Source organism: Podarcis cretensis (genome assembly GCF_951804945.1).
Source record: "Podarcis cretensis genome assembly, chromosome: 5".
In the NCBI taxonomy this organism is placed as follows: domain Eukaryota; kingdom Metazoa; phylum Chordata; class Lepidosauria; order Squamata; family Lacertidae; genus Podarcis; species Podarcis cretensis.
The window spans coordinates 32,158,000-32,171,518 of record NC_137174.1 but is presented as its reverse complement, the minus strand read 5'-3'; the positions used below and the strand labels follow the sequence as shown (position 1 = coordinate 32,171,518).

The following is a 13,519-nucleotide window of genomic DNA, read 5'->3' as shown; positions in this document are numbered from 1 at the left end:
ATTAATAAGAAGAAAAATGGAGGGCGGAGTGAAGTGCAATGGGGCAGGCTTATGTGTGCTCTGATAACATGCATTGTAGAATTGTATACAGAACTGTGGGGAACGCAAATCTCCACTTGGGTCCAAGATTGAAACATCACTGAAGCAAGAAAACTTAGTTAAAAGTCCAAAAATGCTATCCCTCCAGAGTTCTGTTGTTGCTGACCTTTAGATTAGCCAGCCTCACCTATTCACAAACCATTTGAGAGGGTCTAAGGTGCACTAAGTGTCTAGTGCTGCTGCTGATTTTCAGTGCAGGTTTACCGATTTTATTTTGATATTTTATTATTATTATTAATGGTTTTTAACTTTATGTATGGCTATACACTACCTTGGTTCTTGGAGGAGAAGCAATAAATAAAATAAGTACTATTATTTTTTAAAAAATGACAAGAGATGTCTGAAACACAAGCTAACATTTGGAAGAAGGAACAAGATGCCACTGCCTTTTCAATTCCATGGTTTCCTTCAGAGATAAACACCTACCTCTCAGTTGGCTGAAGGTGGTGATAAATTTGCTGGTCACAGACTTCAGCTCATTATTGGCCAGAGTGATGAGATGGATTCCTTCCGAGACGTGCCTCATGACTTTGTAAAGGGCAATGGGGAACGTCATCAGTTTGCAATCTGCCAGATCTACAGCGAAACACCAAGGGGAGGAAAGGAGGGCGAGAGAGTGAGTTCAGTTTTCCAGGCAAAATGTATTGTGTTCCAACACATCACATTTTAATTGGCCATCCGTGAATTCCCCCGAGGCTCTGGCATGGTCGGTCCAACCTCACTGGGACCCTCCGCCAGATTGTCAGTTGTGTCTGGTCCTCACTCAACACCCATGACAATACATTCCTAACATAATAATTTATATAATAATAATTTATTATTTATACGCTGCCCAACTGGCTGAGTTTCCCCAGCCACTCTGGGCGAAGGAGGACAGAAAAACCTGAGCAAAGCCATTTTGATTATCAGAGACATTCCATGAACAAATCACACACTTTTGCCCCATTAAGAGTGAATTAGATAGCATTAAATGAACTGCTGGAGTTTGGACCTCAAGCTTTACGAGTGACTTCTTTTCCCGACTGTAAAATGCAGGAATGATAGCAAACTGGTCAGCATGCAAGTCTTTTTTTTCTGCACTGGATTTCTCTGCCTAACACCTCTAGCGTTTCTCTCTAAACTAAATTTGCATTTCAGAAATACCTTGGATCTGAACTCCAGATGCCAGAATGTCACATTGTTCAAAATAAAGCACAACAAGCTGGCATGGGGACAAACAAGGGCTGCTTAAGCACACCTGCTTTGACTTAATTTCAAGTGAGAAATCGCTTTGCTTTAGTTTAATTAATCACATAATTAAAATCCCTATTCAGTCATATGTTCTTATGGTCTGCAGTTATAACTCAAGGCTATTAATTCCTTAAAATCCCTATTCAGTCATATGTTCTTATGGTCTGCAGTTATAACTCAAGGCTATTAATTCCAAGGGGGACGCAGGTGGCGCTGTGGGTTAAAGCCTCAGCGCCTAGGGCTTGCCGATCGAAAGGTCGGCGGTTCGAATCCCTGCGGCGGGGTGCGCTCCCGCTGCTCGGTCCCAGCGCCTGCCAACCTAGCAGTTCGAAAGCACCTCCGGGTGCAAGTAGATAAATAGGGACCGCTTACCAGCGGGAAGGTAAACGGCATTTCCGTGTGCGGCTCTGGCTCGCCAGAGCAGCGATGTCACGCTGGCCACGTAACCCGGAAGTGTCTCCGGACAGCGCTGGCCCCCGGCCTCTTGAGTGAGATGGGCGCACAACCCCAGAGTCTGTCAAGACTGGCCCGTACTGGCAGGGGTACCTTTACCTTTACCTTTATTAATTCCAATTTTTAAAATAAATAAATAATGTACATAAAGGTGAGGTGTTTCGCATGCGTGTGTTTGTGTGTGTGTGCAAATCTTAGAGCACGTGTGCACCTTCTTCCAAATACTGAACACACACAACAGCCCCAGAAAGATTTTCTTTCTTTCATGCAAAATGAAAATTGGACATACTAAAATTCCAGGAAGCAAAAGGCTGCTATTTTGGAATAATAGTACGAAGGAATTTTACTCTACAATCATCAAAGCTGCAGAAGAGGCATTCATAAATCCATGCTGCTTAGCCACTGATTAATCATCTCCTTCCTTCACTGAGCGAGCACAGAGACAGCCTTATAATGCACTGTGACACCTTGAAGAATAATAAATTTATGGTGGGCATAAACTTTTGCAGATTAGAAGAGCTCAACTTCATTTAAAGCACCTGGATCACAAAAACTTACACGGTAACAAATCTGTTTATCATTAACGTGCTGTAAGACGCTTATTTGCCTTTGCTGTGAGAACACAGTGACTACCCTAGAATTAGTCACCAGAAAATGCTGTGACGCTTTGCTGGGAGGCTACTGTTGAAATGTACTGAAGGATGCTATATTACTCTTCTGGAATCACCTTCGTATCCAACTTGCTTTATCTGCAACCAATTACTGTAGTGCAGATCCACTGGAAATCAAAACAGGATGATGAGCCACAACACTCATCCTCCAAGCCCCCTGATCCATGGAACGTACTCTCTTCATCTCTGGCTCCGTGCAACTTCCCTCTGCAGCCTCCACATCAAAAACGAGTCAGATTCTCATTTTGCAAAATAGTGACCACCTTCAGTCCTGCATTTCCCAGTGATTCATATCCAAACATTTTATCACCATCTCACTGCACAGCTTCTCTCTTGCCAACAAACAGCTTGCTTGCTGGATGTCTTGCTCCTCTCAAAGCCTTCAGCTGAATTATACCTGGGCACTTATTTGGTTGGGCTGTTGTTTTTGGTTATGCGACTCCAGCTCAGGAAGCAGTTAGGTCCAGACTTAAGTTAGTGATTTAATGGGGACCTCAGGGCACTTAAATTTCAATGGGAACTATATGCAAATACCATATTTTTCCGTGTATAACACGCCCCCGTATTTAAGACGACCCCTATTTTGGGGGAATCGAAATTAAGGAAATGGGAGGAGATTGCCCAGAGCTCTTAAGCTTTTATGGGTGGGGGGACTGCCCAGAGTTGTAACTCAGTGGCAAAGCATATGGTTTGCATGCAGAAGGTCCCAGGTATGATCCTCAGTACCTCCAAGCAGCGCCGGGAATGTCCCTGGCCTGAAACCCTGGAGATCAGGTCCAGTTAGCCAACCTGGTGCCCTCCAGATGTTTTTGGACTACAACTGCATCAGCCTCAGCCTGTATGGCCAATGATGATGGGAACTGTAAAGCAGAGGGCCCCATGTGGGCTGCCCCAGGTACAGTATAGACAGTACTGAGCCAGATAGACCGGTGACCTGACCCAGCATCAGGCAGTTTCCTACGTTCCTATGGACACAACTCAATGGCTGTTTTGGGTGAGAGGAGAACACAGGGCAAAGGGAAAACCAGCAACCATCCTCACAGGTTACAAAAGCCTTTGACCAACTGCAAATTATTATTACAACATAAAATCCAATAAACCAGCGGTTTTCAACCAGTCCGTCGTGGCACCCTGGGGTGCCTTGAATGATGGTCGGGGTGCTGCGGGCAACACTGGCCTCAATCCCTCTTTCCTTCTATCCCTCCTTGGTTGCCCTCTTGCATCTCTGCCTCCCAAAGGCTTGCACAGCTGTTGTTGCAGCAGCCTTGGCTACAAGCTCCTCAGGATAATGGTGCCTCTGGTGCTGGCCAGGAGTGCTTCCCAGGCCCCTGTGTGGCAGTGTGAGGAGGCACCTCTCTTTTGGGGGGGAGCGCAGAGACTAGGGGCAGCGGCAGCAGCTGCCCAGAGGCCTCCCAAGGGGAGAGGAGGCTGAAGGAACACTCCACAAGGGAGGGTGTTCAAAAAGGGGTGAGGGGTGTCACAGAAAGAATGTACAGTGGACGCTTGGGTTGCGACCGTGATCCGTGCGGGAGGCACGTTCGCAACCCACGGCGTCGTGTCTGCGCACACGCGGGTCGCGATTCGGCGCTTCTTTGCATGCGCAAAGCGCGATTTAGTGCTTCTGTGCCTATGCGAGCACCGAAAACTGGAAGTAACCCGTTCCTGTACTTCTGGGTTCGGCATGGTGCGCAACCTGAAAAATCACAACCTGAAGCATCTGTAACCCGAGGTATGACTGTAGTTGCTCAAGGGAGCTGTGGACTCAAAAAGGTTGGAAACCTCTGCAATAAACCATAAAATAATAATGCTGTTCACAACATAATAATGCTCATTACACACACACACACACACACACACACACACACACACACATCCAATTAGCCTCGTTCATTTAGGCTCACCCGTACTTCCCCCCGTCAAACAAAGCTTTGGTACATGCATTATTTATGACACAGATCAATGCTGTGCAATCTCAGAACCTTTGAAACTGCAGCAGTTAGCCCCATGGATTGCCAATGCTTTGCCCAGGATGATCTTATGTATTGTGGGCAGAAGACTAGTTTTCCCATCTCCCTTGTGGGATTATCGCTGCAGGGCAGTTACTCTTACAACTGGAATGTTTTTGCGTTTCATTAAATCTTCATTTCATGAATATGCTTGTCTTATTGCTGTGCACCCCAGTGGCTCATACAAGGATAATTGCAACACACACACACACTATCTGTGTTGGGAGGAAAGTGCCCCATGAGAACCATCCTCAGCTTGATTGGATAAGGCTTGATTGTGCAAGCCAGACACATCCCTCCTTCCAAGGAGTGCATCAGGCTTCCATACCCAACCAGCTCTGCCCCAATACTGCAGAAAGCTACCTTTGTTTCCAGTGGGGATTTTTCAATTATTTCCCATCCTTTATGACCACCTTCCCCTCTAGATGTTTTGGATTCCAATTCCAGCCAGCTACAGCCAGCATGGAGAGATGACAGGAGCTGTAACTCAAAACATCTGGGGAGTACCAGGTTGGGAAAGGCAGCCCTGTGGAAATACTTTGTGGATAAATTCCTTATGACACAGGTGGGGCAGCCGTGGCCTTCCATATGTTGTTGTTGGACCACAACTCCCATCATCCCTCGCCATTGTTTGCATTGGTTGGGGCTGATGGGCGTTGGAACCCAACAGCAGCTGCAGTGCCATTGGTTCTTCACCTCTGCTTTATGGTCATAGCTCTCTCTATGAACTGGTGTCATAACCAATGTCTTTCCCACTGGCAGAGCACCTCAACATCCATCTTGAATCATGTCGCAAGGCTTAGGTGTGATCTGCCTTAGCAGCGACATGCAGACCAAAAATCGTTGAACAATGTGTAGATCGGACTAGAACCTAATTTTATTGTGTCGGTCATTTGGCTCAACAACCAAAAGACCCAAAATGTCCAGTAAGAAACTGACTATAATATACCAATGAGAAAGCATTTACTACTCAACGAAGAGCTGTGAATAGTTATTTAGATCACTCACGGAGATGCAATTTATTCACTTCAAGAAATGCCTAATACTTATATTGCTTTTTGCTGTATTTCTGGGCCTGCATGCATCAATACTTTCAGTAATTAACATTTTAATCACATTGGGAGGTGCCTTGCAAAGTTCCCTCTGACAGAAGCCAGATTGTATCAACGTTTTCTCATTAATGAGCCTTAGCATAGAGTGGGTTTCAATTCAAGATGGAGCTGAAACTTTGCACTAAAGATACAACTTTGTTCCCATTTGCTCGTGTTGTACTTCTGCTTTATAAAACAAAAAAACCATAATCAATTCCATTTTTTCTTATTGGTTTTTGTTACTTTATTAATATACCCAATTCTTTCTTTGAAACACCCGGAGTTGCCACTAAACTCCCATTCTTGCAGTACTGAGCATATCCTTAGTTGCAACCCTAAACATATGCCATTGGATGTTAAATTCTAAGCATATTGCTCAGAAGTAAGTGTTAATGTCATACACACACATACACACAAAAACTTAAATATGTAAGACATTTTAACACCTCAAAATCAACTTGGCCTCTTCTTTGCCATGTCCTTTGGTTGTTTATTGTTAACACAGCTTTTTGTGGATTTTAATTGTATTTAAAATTACAGTTCTTGCTTGTAATTTTTGGAAGCCACCTTGGGAGGCTTCTTGTTCTTGAAGAATGAGGTATAAAATTATTTAATAAATTAAATAACATAAAGAAAACTTTCCAGTGATTCTACTGAAAGCTAGGTCAGGCCTTTTCGATTACACGTGTCATTCCTGTGTGTATTTAATTTTCACATATTCTTCCTTTAACCCTTCAAGAGATATTCCTCTAAGCGCAAGCCCACGGGATTTCACTAAACGAAAAAGGTCGCATTTTAAATATAAAAATGTTTTCCTACATATCAGCTTCATTCTCAACAACAGTTTTTCTACTCCACTGCATTATTTTATATAGTCAAGAGTGTGAATCAATACCACATTACGTTTTAAATTAAATCTATAATGACTTTATAGCACAGATCCAAATTGTCATAACAAGGAGCTGCAGGCATGGGTGCTTCTATCTTTTTTGCTTTCTTGTAAAACCATTCACTACTCCTACAACCATATGTACCGTGTCCATCAATTAAATTAGTATTAATGGCAAGCAAGAGACCGTATCAAATTCAAGTTGCCTGCTACGGGGACTGACACCAGTGAGTCAGCATCTGCAAGGATGTCTTGCTGCCTCTTTGAGCGCCACTAGCAATAATCTTCCAAATGCTTTCCTTACCCGCCATATTGCTATTTTCTAACAAAACTCAAGTGCAGTTTTGTTGGCACGTTTTAACATTTCACCCTCCAGGATTATAGATGGCAGATTTGCTAAAGTTAACATCAAGAACAGGTGCTGACCATTTTGAAGATCTCCCTTGAGGGAACTAATAAATCCCTTTCTGAACAGGTGGTAGAATATTTGAATGTTGACCTGCTAATGTTGTTAGCTTCCAACTTTCCGCCTTTTTCTTTAGAGGCTGTGATTTTGTATTTTTTTAATATTTTGTACTTTCTTTCATGCTTGAGTTGATAATAGTAAACACTTGATTGGCTGATTGATCTGTGTGTTTCCCCACCTTCTTTGCACCAGGTACCTCGCAGCTCAGTCAACTACCTGAGGGGCCCTTTGTCTGAAAACATTTGCCAGAAATTAAAAGTAACAATGAGGTTTCATTTTGGAAGGGGAGCAGCTATGGCAAAAAGCTGACTGACTCACCACCTTAGAAGAAGAAGAAGAAGAAGAAGAAGAAGAAGAAGAAGAAGAAGAAGAAGAAGAAGAAGAGGAGGAGGAGGAGGAGAAGGAGGAGTTTGGATTTGATATCCTGCTTTATCACTACCCGAAGGAGTCTCAAAGCAGCTAACATTCTCCTTTCCCTTCCTCCCCCCACAACAAACACTCTGTCAGGTGAGTGGGGCTGAGAGACTTCAAAGAAGTGTGACTAGCCCAAGGTCACCCAGAAGCTGCATGTGGATGCGAACCCGGTTCCCCAGATTACGAGTCTATCGCTCTTAACCACTACACCACACTGGCTCTCTTAGACTGACCATCACTCCAACAAGTGGACGTACAGTGGACGCTCGTGTTGCGAACATGATTCGTGCGGGAGGCACATTCGCAACCCACGACCCGCACGTCTGCGTATGCACGGGTCATGATCCGGCACTTCTGCGCATGCGCAAAGCACGATTCAGCGCAAGTGCCGAAACCTGGAAGTAACCCGTTGTGTTACTTCCGGGTTTGGTGCGGTGCGCAACCCGAAATCGCACAACCTGAAGCATCTGTAACCTGAGATATGACTGTACACTGCTTGAAGTTTGTTTGGTTTTTTAAAACCAATATTTGCACAATTAATGAAAATCCAAAGGAGCTGCTAAGTTTTTGCTAAGTGACCTAGTGAATGTGCCATCAGAAGAAGCGCCTGGAAAAGAGATGGTGTGACTCGCACTTTCATTTTTTCACTGTCCCCAAAGCTGAAAAATCAGTGGGCTGAGAGAGTTGCTTCTTGGTTAGCAATGCAACAACTCCACCTGCTGGATGTCCAGCCAGAGTGAATAAAGAGTTCATAAACCACAACATCATAGATATAACTATGAGTGTTGATCTCATGAGGCCCAGTTAATGATCTGGGCTCAACTGATGCAAAAGGATTGCTGACACTAAGCAAATCAGTTCCTTGGATAAAATTACAAGTGTAACAAATAATTATTTGCAAGAGTTGGTCTCATCCTCCATTATATCCCTTAAAGGTAAAGGTAAAGGGACCCCTGACTGTTAGGTCCAGTCGCGGATGACTCTGAGGTTGCGGTGCTCATTTCACTTTACTGGCCGAGGGAGCCGATGTACAACTTCTAGGTCATGTGGCCAGCATGACTAAGCCACTTCTGGCGAACCAGAGCAGCACATGGAAACGCCGTTTACCTTCCCGCCGGTGCGGTACCTATTTATCTACTTGCATTTCGTGCCTTCGAGCTGCAAGGTTGGCAGGAGCAGGGGCTGACCAACGGGAGCTCACCCTGTTGCGGGGATTCAAACCGCCGACCTTCTGATCGGCAAGCCATAGGCTCTGTGGTTTAACCCACAGCACCCCCTACATCCCTTAGTAACGTGATTTAACAAATGCAATTAATACCAAGCCTGCATGTTTAATATATACAGTGGTACCTCGGGTTAAGTACTTAACGTGTTCCAGAGGTCTGTTCTTAACCTGAAACTGTTCTTAACCTGAAGCACCACTTTAGCTAATGGGGCCTCCCACTGCCACCGCGCCACCAGAGCATGATTTCTGTTCTCATCCTGTAGCAAAGTTCTTAACCCGAGGTACTATTTCTAGGTTAGCAGAGTCTGTAACCTGAAGCGTATGTAACCTGAAGCATATGTAACCTGAAGTACCACTGTATTTATTACTATATTGTTCCAAGAGAAGGTTGTGCACAGACTTGAAAAGGTCACACCCAATGAGTAAAAAACCCATCCCTAGGAGGCCTGGAAAAGGAAGCTACTCAAAAGCTCTTCACTCCCCTACTCTCTTTTAAGCTAACAAATGTGCAAGTGAACTAGTGAAAAGGTGGCTTAGTAACTTATATCAGACTTGGAAACTTATGCAGAGCGGTAAAGATGAGATTAGCCATTACATTTCTATCCTATAACTGGAAAATGAATTGATGGATTTATTTTTACTTCCTATCTTCTTAAATTCCTTTGTCATTTCAGCATTTGCCAGTGGAATTCTGAGAATTTGTCAATCACAGCCTCCCTGTAATAATGACCAACCTCACAAGGTATTGTAAGAGGGGAGAAACATGATAAAGTATATTTTATAGCCAGAGCACCATAGGAATTGTAACAGTGATTGATCCAAACATCAGACCAAGAGTTGTGTTTCTTCACCTTCTCCTCCTCCTCCAGTGTGGTGTAGTGGTTAAGAGCGGTAGTCTCGTAATCTGGGGAACCGGGTTCGCGTCTCCGCTCCTCCACATGCAGCTGCTGAGTGACCTTGGGCTAGTCACACTTCTCTGAAGTCTCTCAGCCCCACTCACCTCACAGTGTTTGTTGTGGGGGAGGAAGGGAAAGGAGATTGTTAGCCGCTTTGAGACTCCTTAAAGGGAGTGAAAGGCGGGATATCAAATCCAAACTACTCCTCCTCCTCCTCTTCTTCTTCTCTTTTGAGCACTGCTTGAATCATTATTCAAAGGTCAATAGAATAAAAAATGGAACACAAATTTTAAAAGAGAAATCAGAGCTGCAAGTAGAGGGTTACACTCTCATCTTCTAAGGTTGAACCATCCCAAATTGGATAGAGCGGAGAATGTAATATGTGCTAAAACAGTAAGTTTGTGTATATTGGTTTAGAGTATCAATGCATCTGATGGATGTGTGTTGACCATGTAATGGTGAGCTTGAATGAAACTGAACATTCTTAGCTGTAGCTAGATCAAGTTGTGTATATTGCTGTACAGAGGACTGGGAATTTAACTGCATTATAGAATCAAAGAATTGTAGAGTTGGAAGGGACCCCAGGGTCATCTAGTCCAACTCCCTGCAAGGCAGGAATCTCAACTTGATCATATATGACACATGGCCCTCCAACCTCTGCTTTAAAACCTCCAAAGAAGGAGAATCCACCACCTCTCATTGTCAAGCAGACTATTCATTTAATGATTTGATTGATTCAAGTATTGTGGTTGTGAAGTGGATTCCCCCCCCCCCAAAAAAAAATGTCAATCATGTTATTTTTAAAATGGCCTATATACTTTTTAGGTGATGTTCATTTGTAATATTTTGCTTCCTGGTATATTTTGTTTAGTTGTTTACTATGGCTACTATGACTTTTCCATATATTTTTGAGGCTGATTGTTACATGTTTTACTTTGATACTAAAGAGGTCTTTCTATTTAGTAGTTTATTGTGCTTTATATAATGAAGAAATTCTGTTTGTTTTTATATTCGCTGTTTACATAGTTTTAAACAGCTTAGAGTAGCACTGGGGTGTATTAACTTGTTGTTGCTGTGATTCTCACTGCTTTGAAACAATTGTCTTGTTTTTATACATGTTTCACTTCCTGCTCTGTCGAATTCTAGTTTTAGAGGAACTGTGGATTTGAATTCATTTTATTTTCTATGTCACCTAGAGAACTGGGACTGATGAGCAACTGATAAATGGATTACTTTGGCTTTCCTATGAAATATTTATTTCACTTACCAAGCGAATCTGCTTTGTTTTCAACCGTTTCATTCACTTTTCTGGCTACTCTGGCAACTGCTTCTCCCATCTTTTTCTCCATGCAGTCACGTCCCACCAAGAAAACACTTTGGAAGTTGCTAAAACAAACAAACAACAGATTCCATTGGACTAGTACTTCATAAGGGTTTTCAAAACATTTTTTAAAGACAGACAAATAGCACTTATTCTAAAACCAACGTGCAGCTAAAATTCAGCATTGACCACAACTGCCAGGATGCCCCCACTCCCAAGAATCTTTACCAAGAGACAACGTAACTGGGACAATTCTAAGAAAATATTGTCCCTTAGTCCCCTTTCGTTCTTTGCAACTGGTGTTGCCTGAGTCATGCAATGAGTTCAAGAGGCAAATACATCTTGCAATGCAGAAGCTGGCCAGTAGATGTGAATTTATGCTGTGGGAAACATACACGTGGACATAAAAGGGCTAAGCCTCTGCTTATAGAAGTTACCACTCTTCGTCAGCAGCCTGCAGAAAAGCTGGGAGTCATTTTCCTTTCTTTTGTAAATAACATATTAAATGTGGATCTCTGTCATCTTTCAGTTTATCTCACCATCGAACATCTGAGTAAGAGGGGGAGTGAAATACTACCAAATCCTTGTTAATTATTTTCATGTACTTCTAGCTATCAAAGAAACTAGATAGTTTATAACAAGGAAGGCTCTATCAGTCCCAAACAAAAAAGCAGGTTTAACTATAAGACTACAGATATTATTTGTTCAGTGCCAGGGATACAAACAAGTTTACCCTAAAAGTATTTCTGAAATCTGAAGCATACATATGGAAAGGAAATCCAGCTGAAATCAGTAGGCTTGCATCTGGTTCCCCACCTTTGAATGATATAAAACTATTTGTGTGAATCCCAGTGGGTGAATCTAAAATGACATAAGATGAAATAAGGAAGAGAGGAGAAATACCTCCCTTTCCATATGAAAAGTTAGAAGAAGGTCCCATGCAGTTTGGGAGACAGAACCCAAATCATAAAATATTCAAGGCTACAGAGGCAATTGACCTAGGAAAGGACTAACTTTAGACATACTCAAAGCAAAGCAACTTTTCCACTGTTATCAATGGGCCAACTCCAAGTTGCATATTGCCCATTATTATTTCCACAGACATTATTAAATTGGAAGACTAAAAAGGCACTCAAGAGACATTAAAACAGGCACCAGGCAGGCCTCTTTAGGGTGGGTGTTCTACAATGGAGGGGCCACTGTTGAGAAGGCCCTTTCTCAGTCTAATAGGAATATAGTCACTATTAGCTGTCCGGGTAATAAATTACACATGTATTACCAGCAATTTCTGGAGCAATCTGATTACTTACATGCTGGTCAAACTCCAGCCCATCTATGTGGTCTGGTCCAATGTTTACTGCCCAAAGCTCAGCATATTCCAGTCTACAATTGTTAGCATGTTCTGCTGGAGTTTTAAGTTAGTAAAGATACATGCAAAGAAATACTGGGAGGTTTTTCTAGCCACCGCAGAAGCAGCCCAGCAGCTTGGTCCTATATTTAGTTGACAGAATAGCAAAATTAAAATGCTGGGCCAGTGGTGGAAAACCAATCTGCTGAGCTGAGGGACACTGCCAAACAAGTAATACTAAACCTGTCTGGGACTGGGGGTTATCTATGCCTTGAACAAATCTCAGAGTACAAAGCTAGGAGTATAACACAGCCTCCATCTGCCAACCACAACTGTGTTGGAGCGGAGAACACACAAGCTCAACGCACTGCAGCCCGTAATTGTTTGCATTCAACCAGCACGTATGCCACAAGCTTCTACATACTGGCATAGTAGCTAAATCTTCTTGATTTCAAAGGGAACCTAATTCTAAGCAAGCATGCCTAGGACAGCAGCCTTTTAAAGTTATCCACAACATTTGAAAAAGCTTACAATTTGTGAGTGCTGCATTATTTTTCTATAGTTGAAGATGACTACATATAGTAGCCTATATGATTTCTATGGTTGAAGATGACTACATATAGGGCAATTTTTCAATATATCATTCTAAATCAGTTATGAAGTCCACAGCACGGTAACGGTTTCATAAAATGTTATCTGGCAAACATCGCAATTTTGAGAAAACTATGTAGCCAGCCAGTGCTTCCTCTGTTTCTTTTCATTCTGCAGCCATTCCTTACCCCCATGAAAGAAGAAACTGAGGTTGTTTTCTTCAGAGTAAGAACAAAAAAGTTGTCCTGTTATTTAACTCTTTTTCTTTACTCCCATCTCCCCTTTTACCTGTGTGTGCACGGGAGAAGTCTTTCTCTCCCCCTGTAATGACTTTACTGCCATTTTAATTATTATTTTTTGCTAAATCTACTACTTTTGTAAATTTTAAATTTGCCCCTAAAACTGCATAGAACATTAATATATTCTCCAGAAATCTTCAGTTGAAGCATGCTATCATAAATTTTCCTATAATTATATGCATCAAACTTAGATTTTGCTGTTGTTCAACATTTTCCCTGATTAGTTGCATTCACTGTGACTCATCACTGTATTTTGGATTATCCTGGACCTGAATACCACCATTTGGTATCCAAGCCCCCAACCAAAGTCCTGTTTGGATGCATTTTGGCTCGCCTGTTGATGATTTTATCAGTGTGTGGCGATTTAGACCTGCCACTTAGTAGCAGATGCCAGGACATTACCATGTTCGCCTCTACGTAGCTCCATCTTCTTTCAGATATTGTGCTACATCGGTATATCGTGATGTTTAGCTGGTGATATATCATGATATTGAAAACCAGATATCGCCCAGCCCTAACA

The 13,519-nt window shown here is 42.6% G+C and overlaps 1 protein-coding gene across 3 annotated transcripts in view; it reads right to left on the bottom strand.

Moving 5' to 3' along the window:
- Positions 1-13,519, bottom strand: part of LRRC20 (leucine rich repeat containing 20) — an 81,358-nt gene that overhangs the window by 65,590 nt on the left and 2,249 nt on the right. For all 3 annotated transcript variants that reach the window (XM_079976504.1, XM_079976506.1, XM_079976505.1), the window contains exons 2-3: positions 10,708-10,826; positions 526-675 (exon numbers count right to left, since the gene is read on the bottom strand). In XM_079976504.1, coding sequence (XP_079832630.1) covers positions 526-675; positions 10,708-10,789 — 232 coding nt within the window. In that variant the 5' untranslated portion in view covers positions 10,790-10,826. The remainder of the gene's footprint in view (positions 1-525; positions 676-10,707; positions 10,827-13,519) is intronic.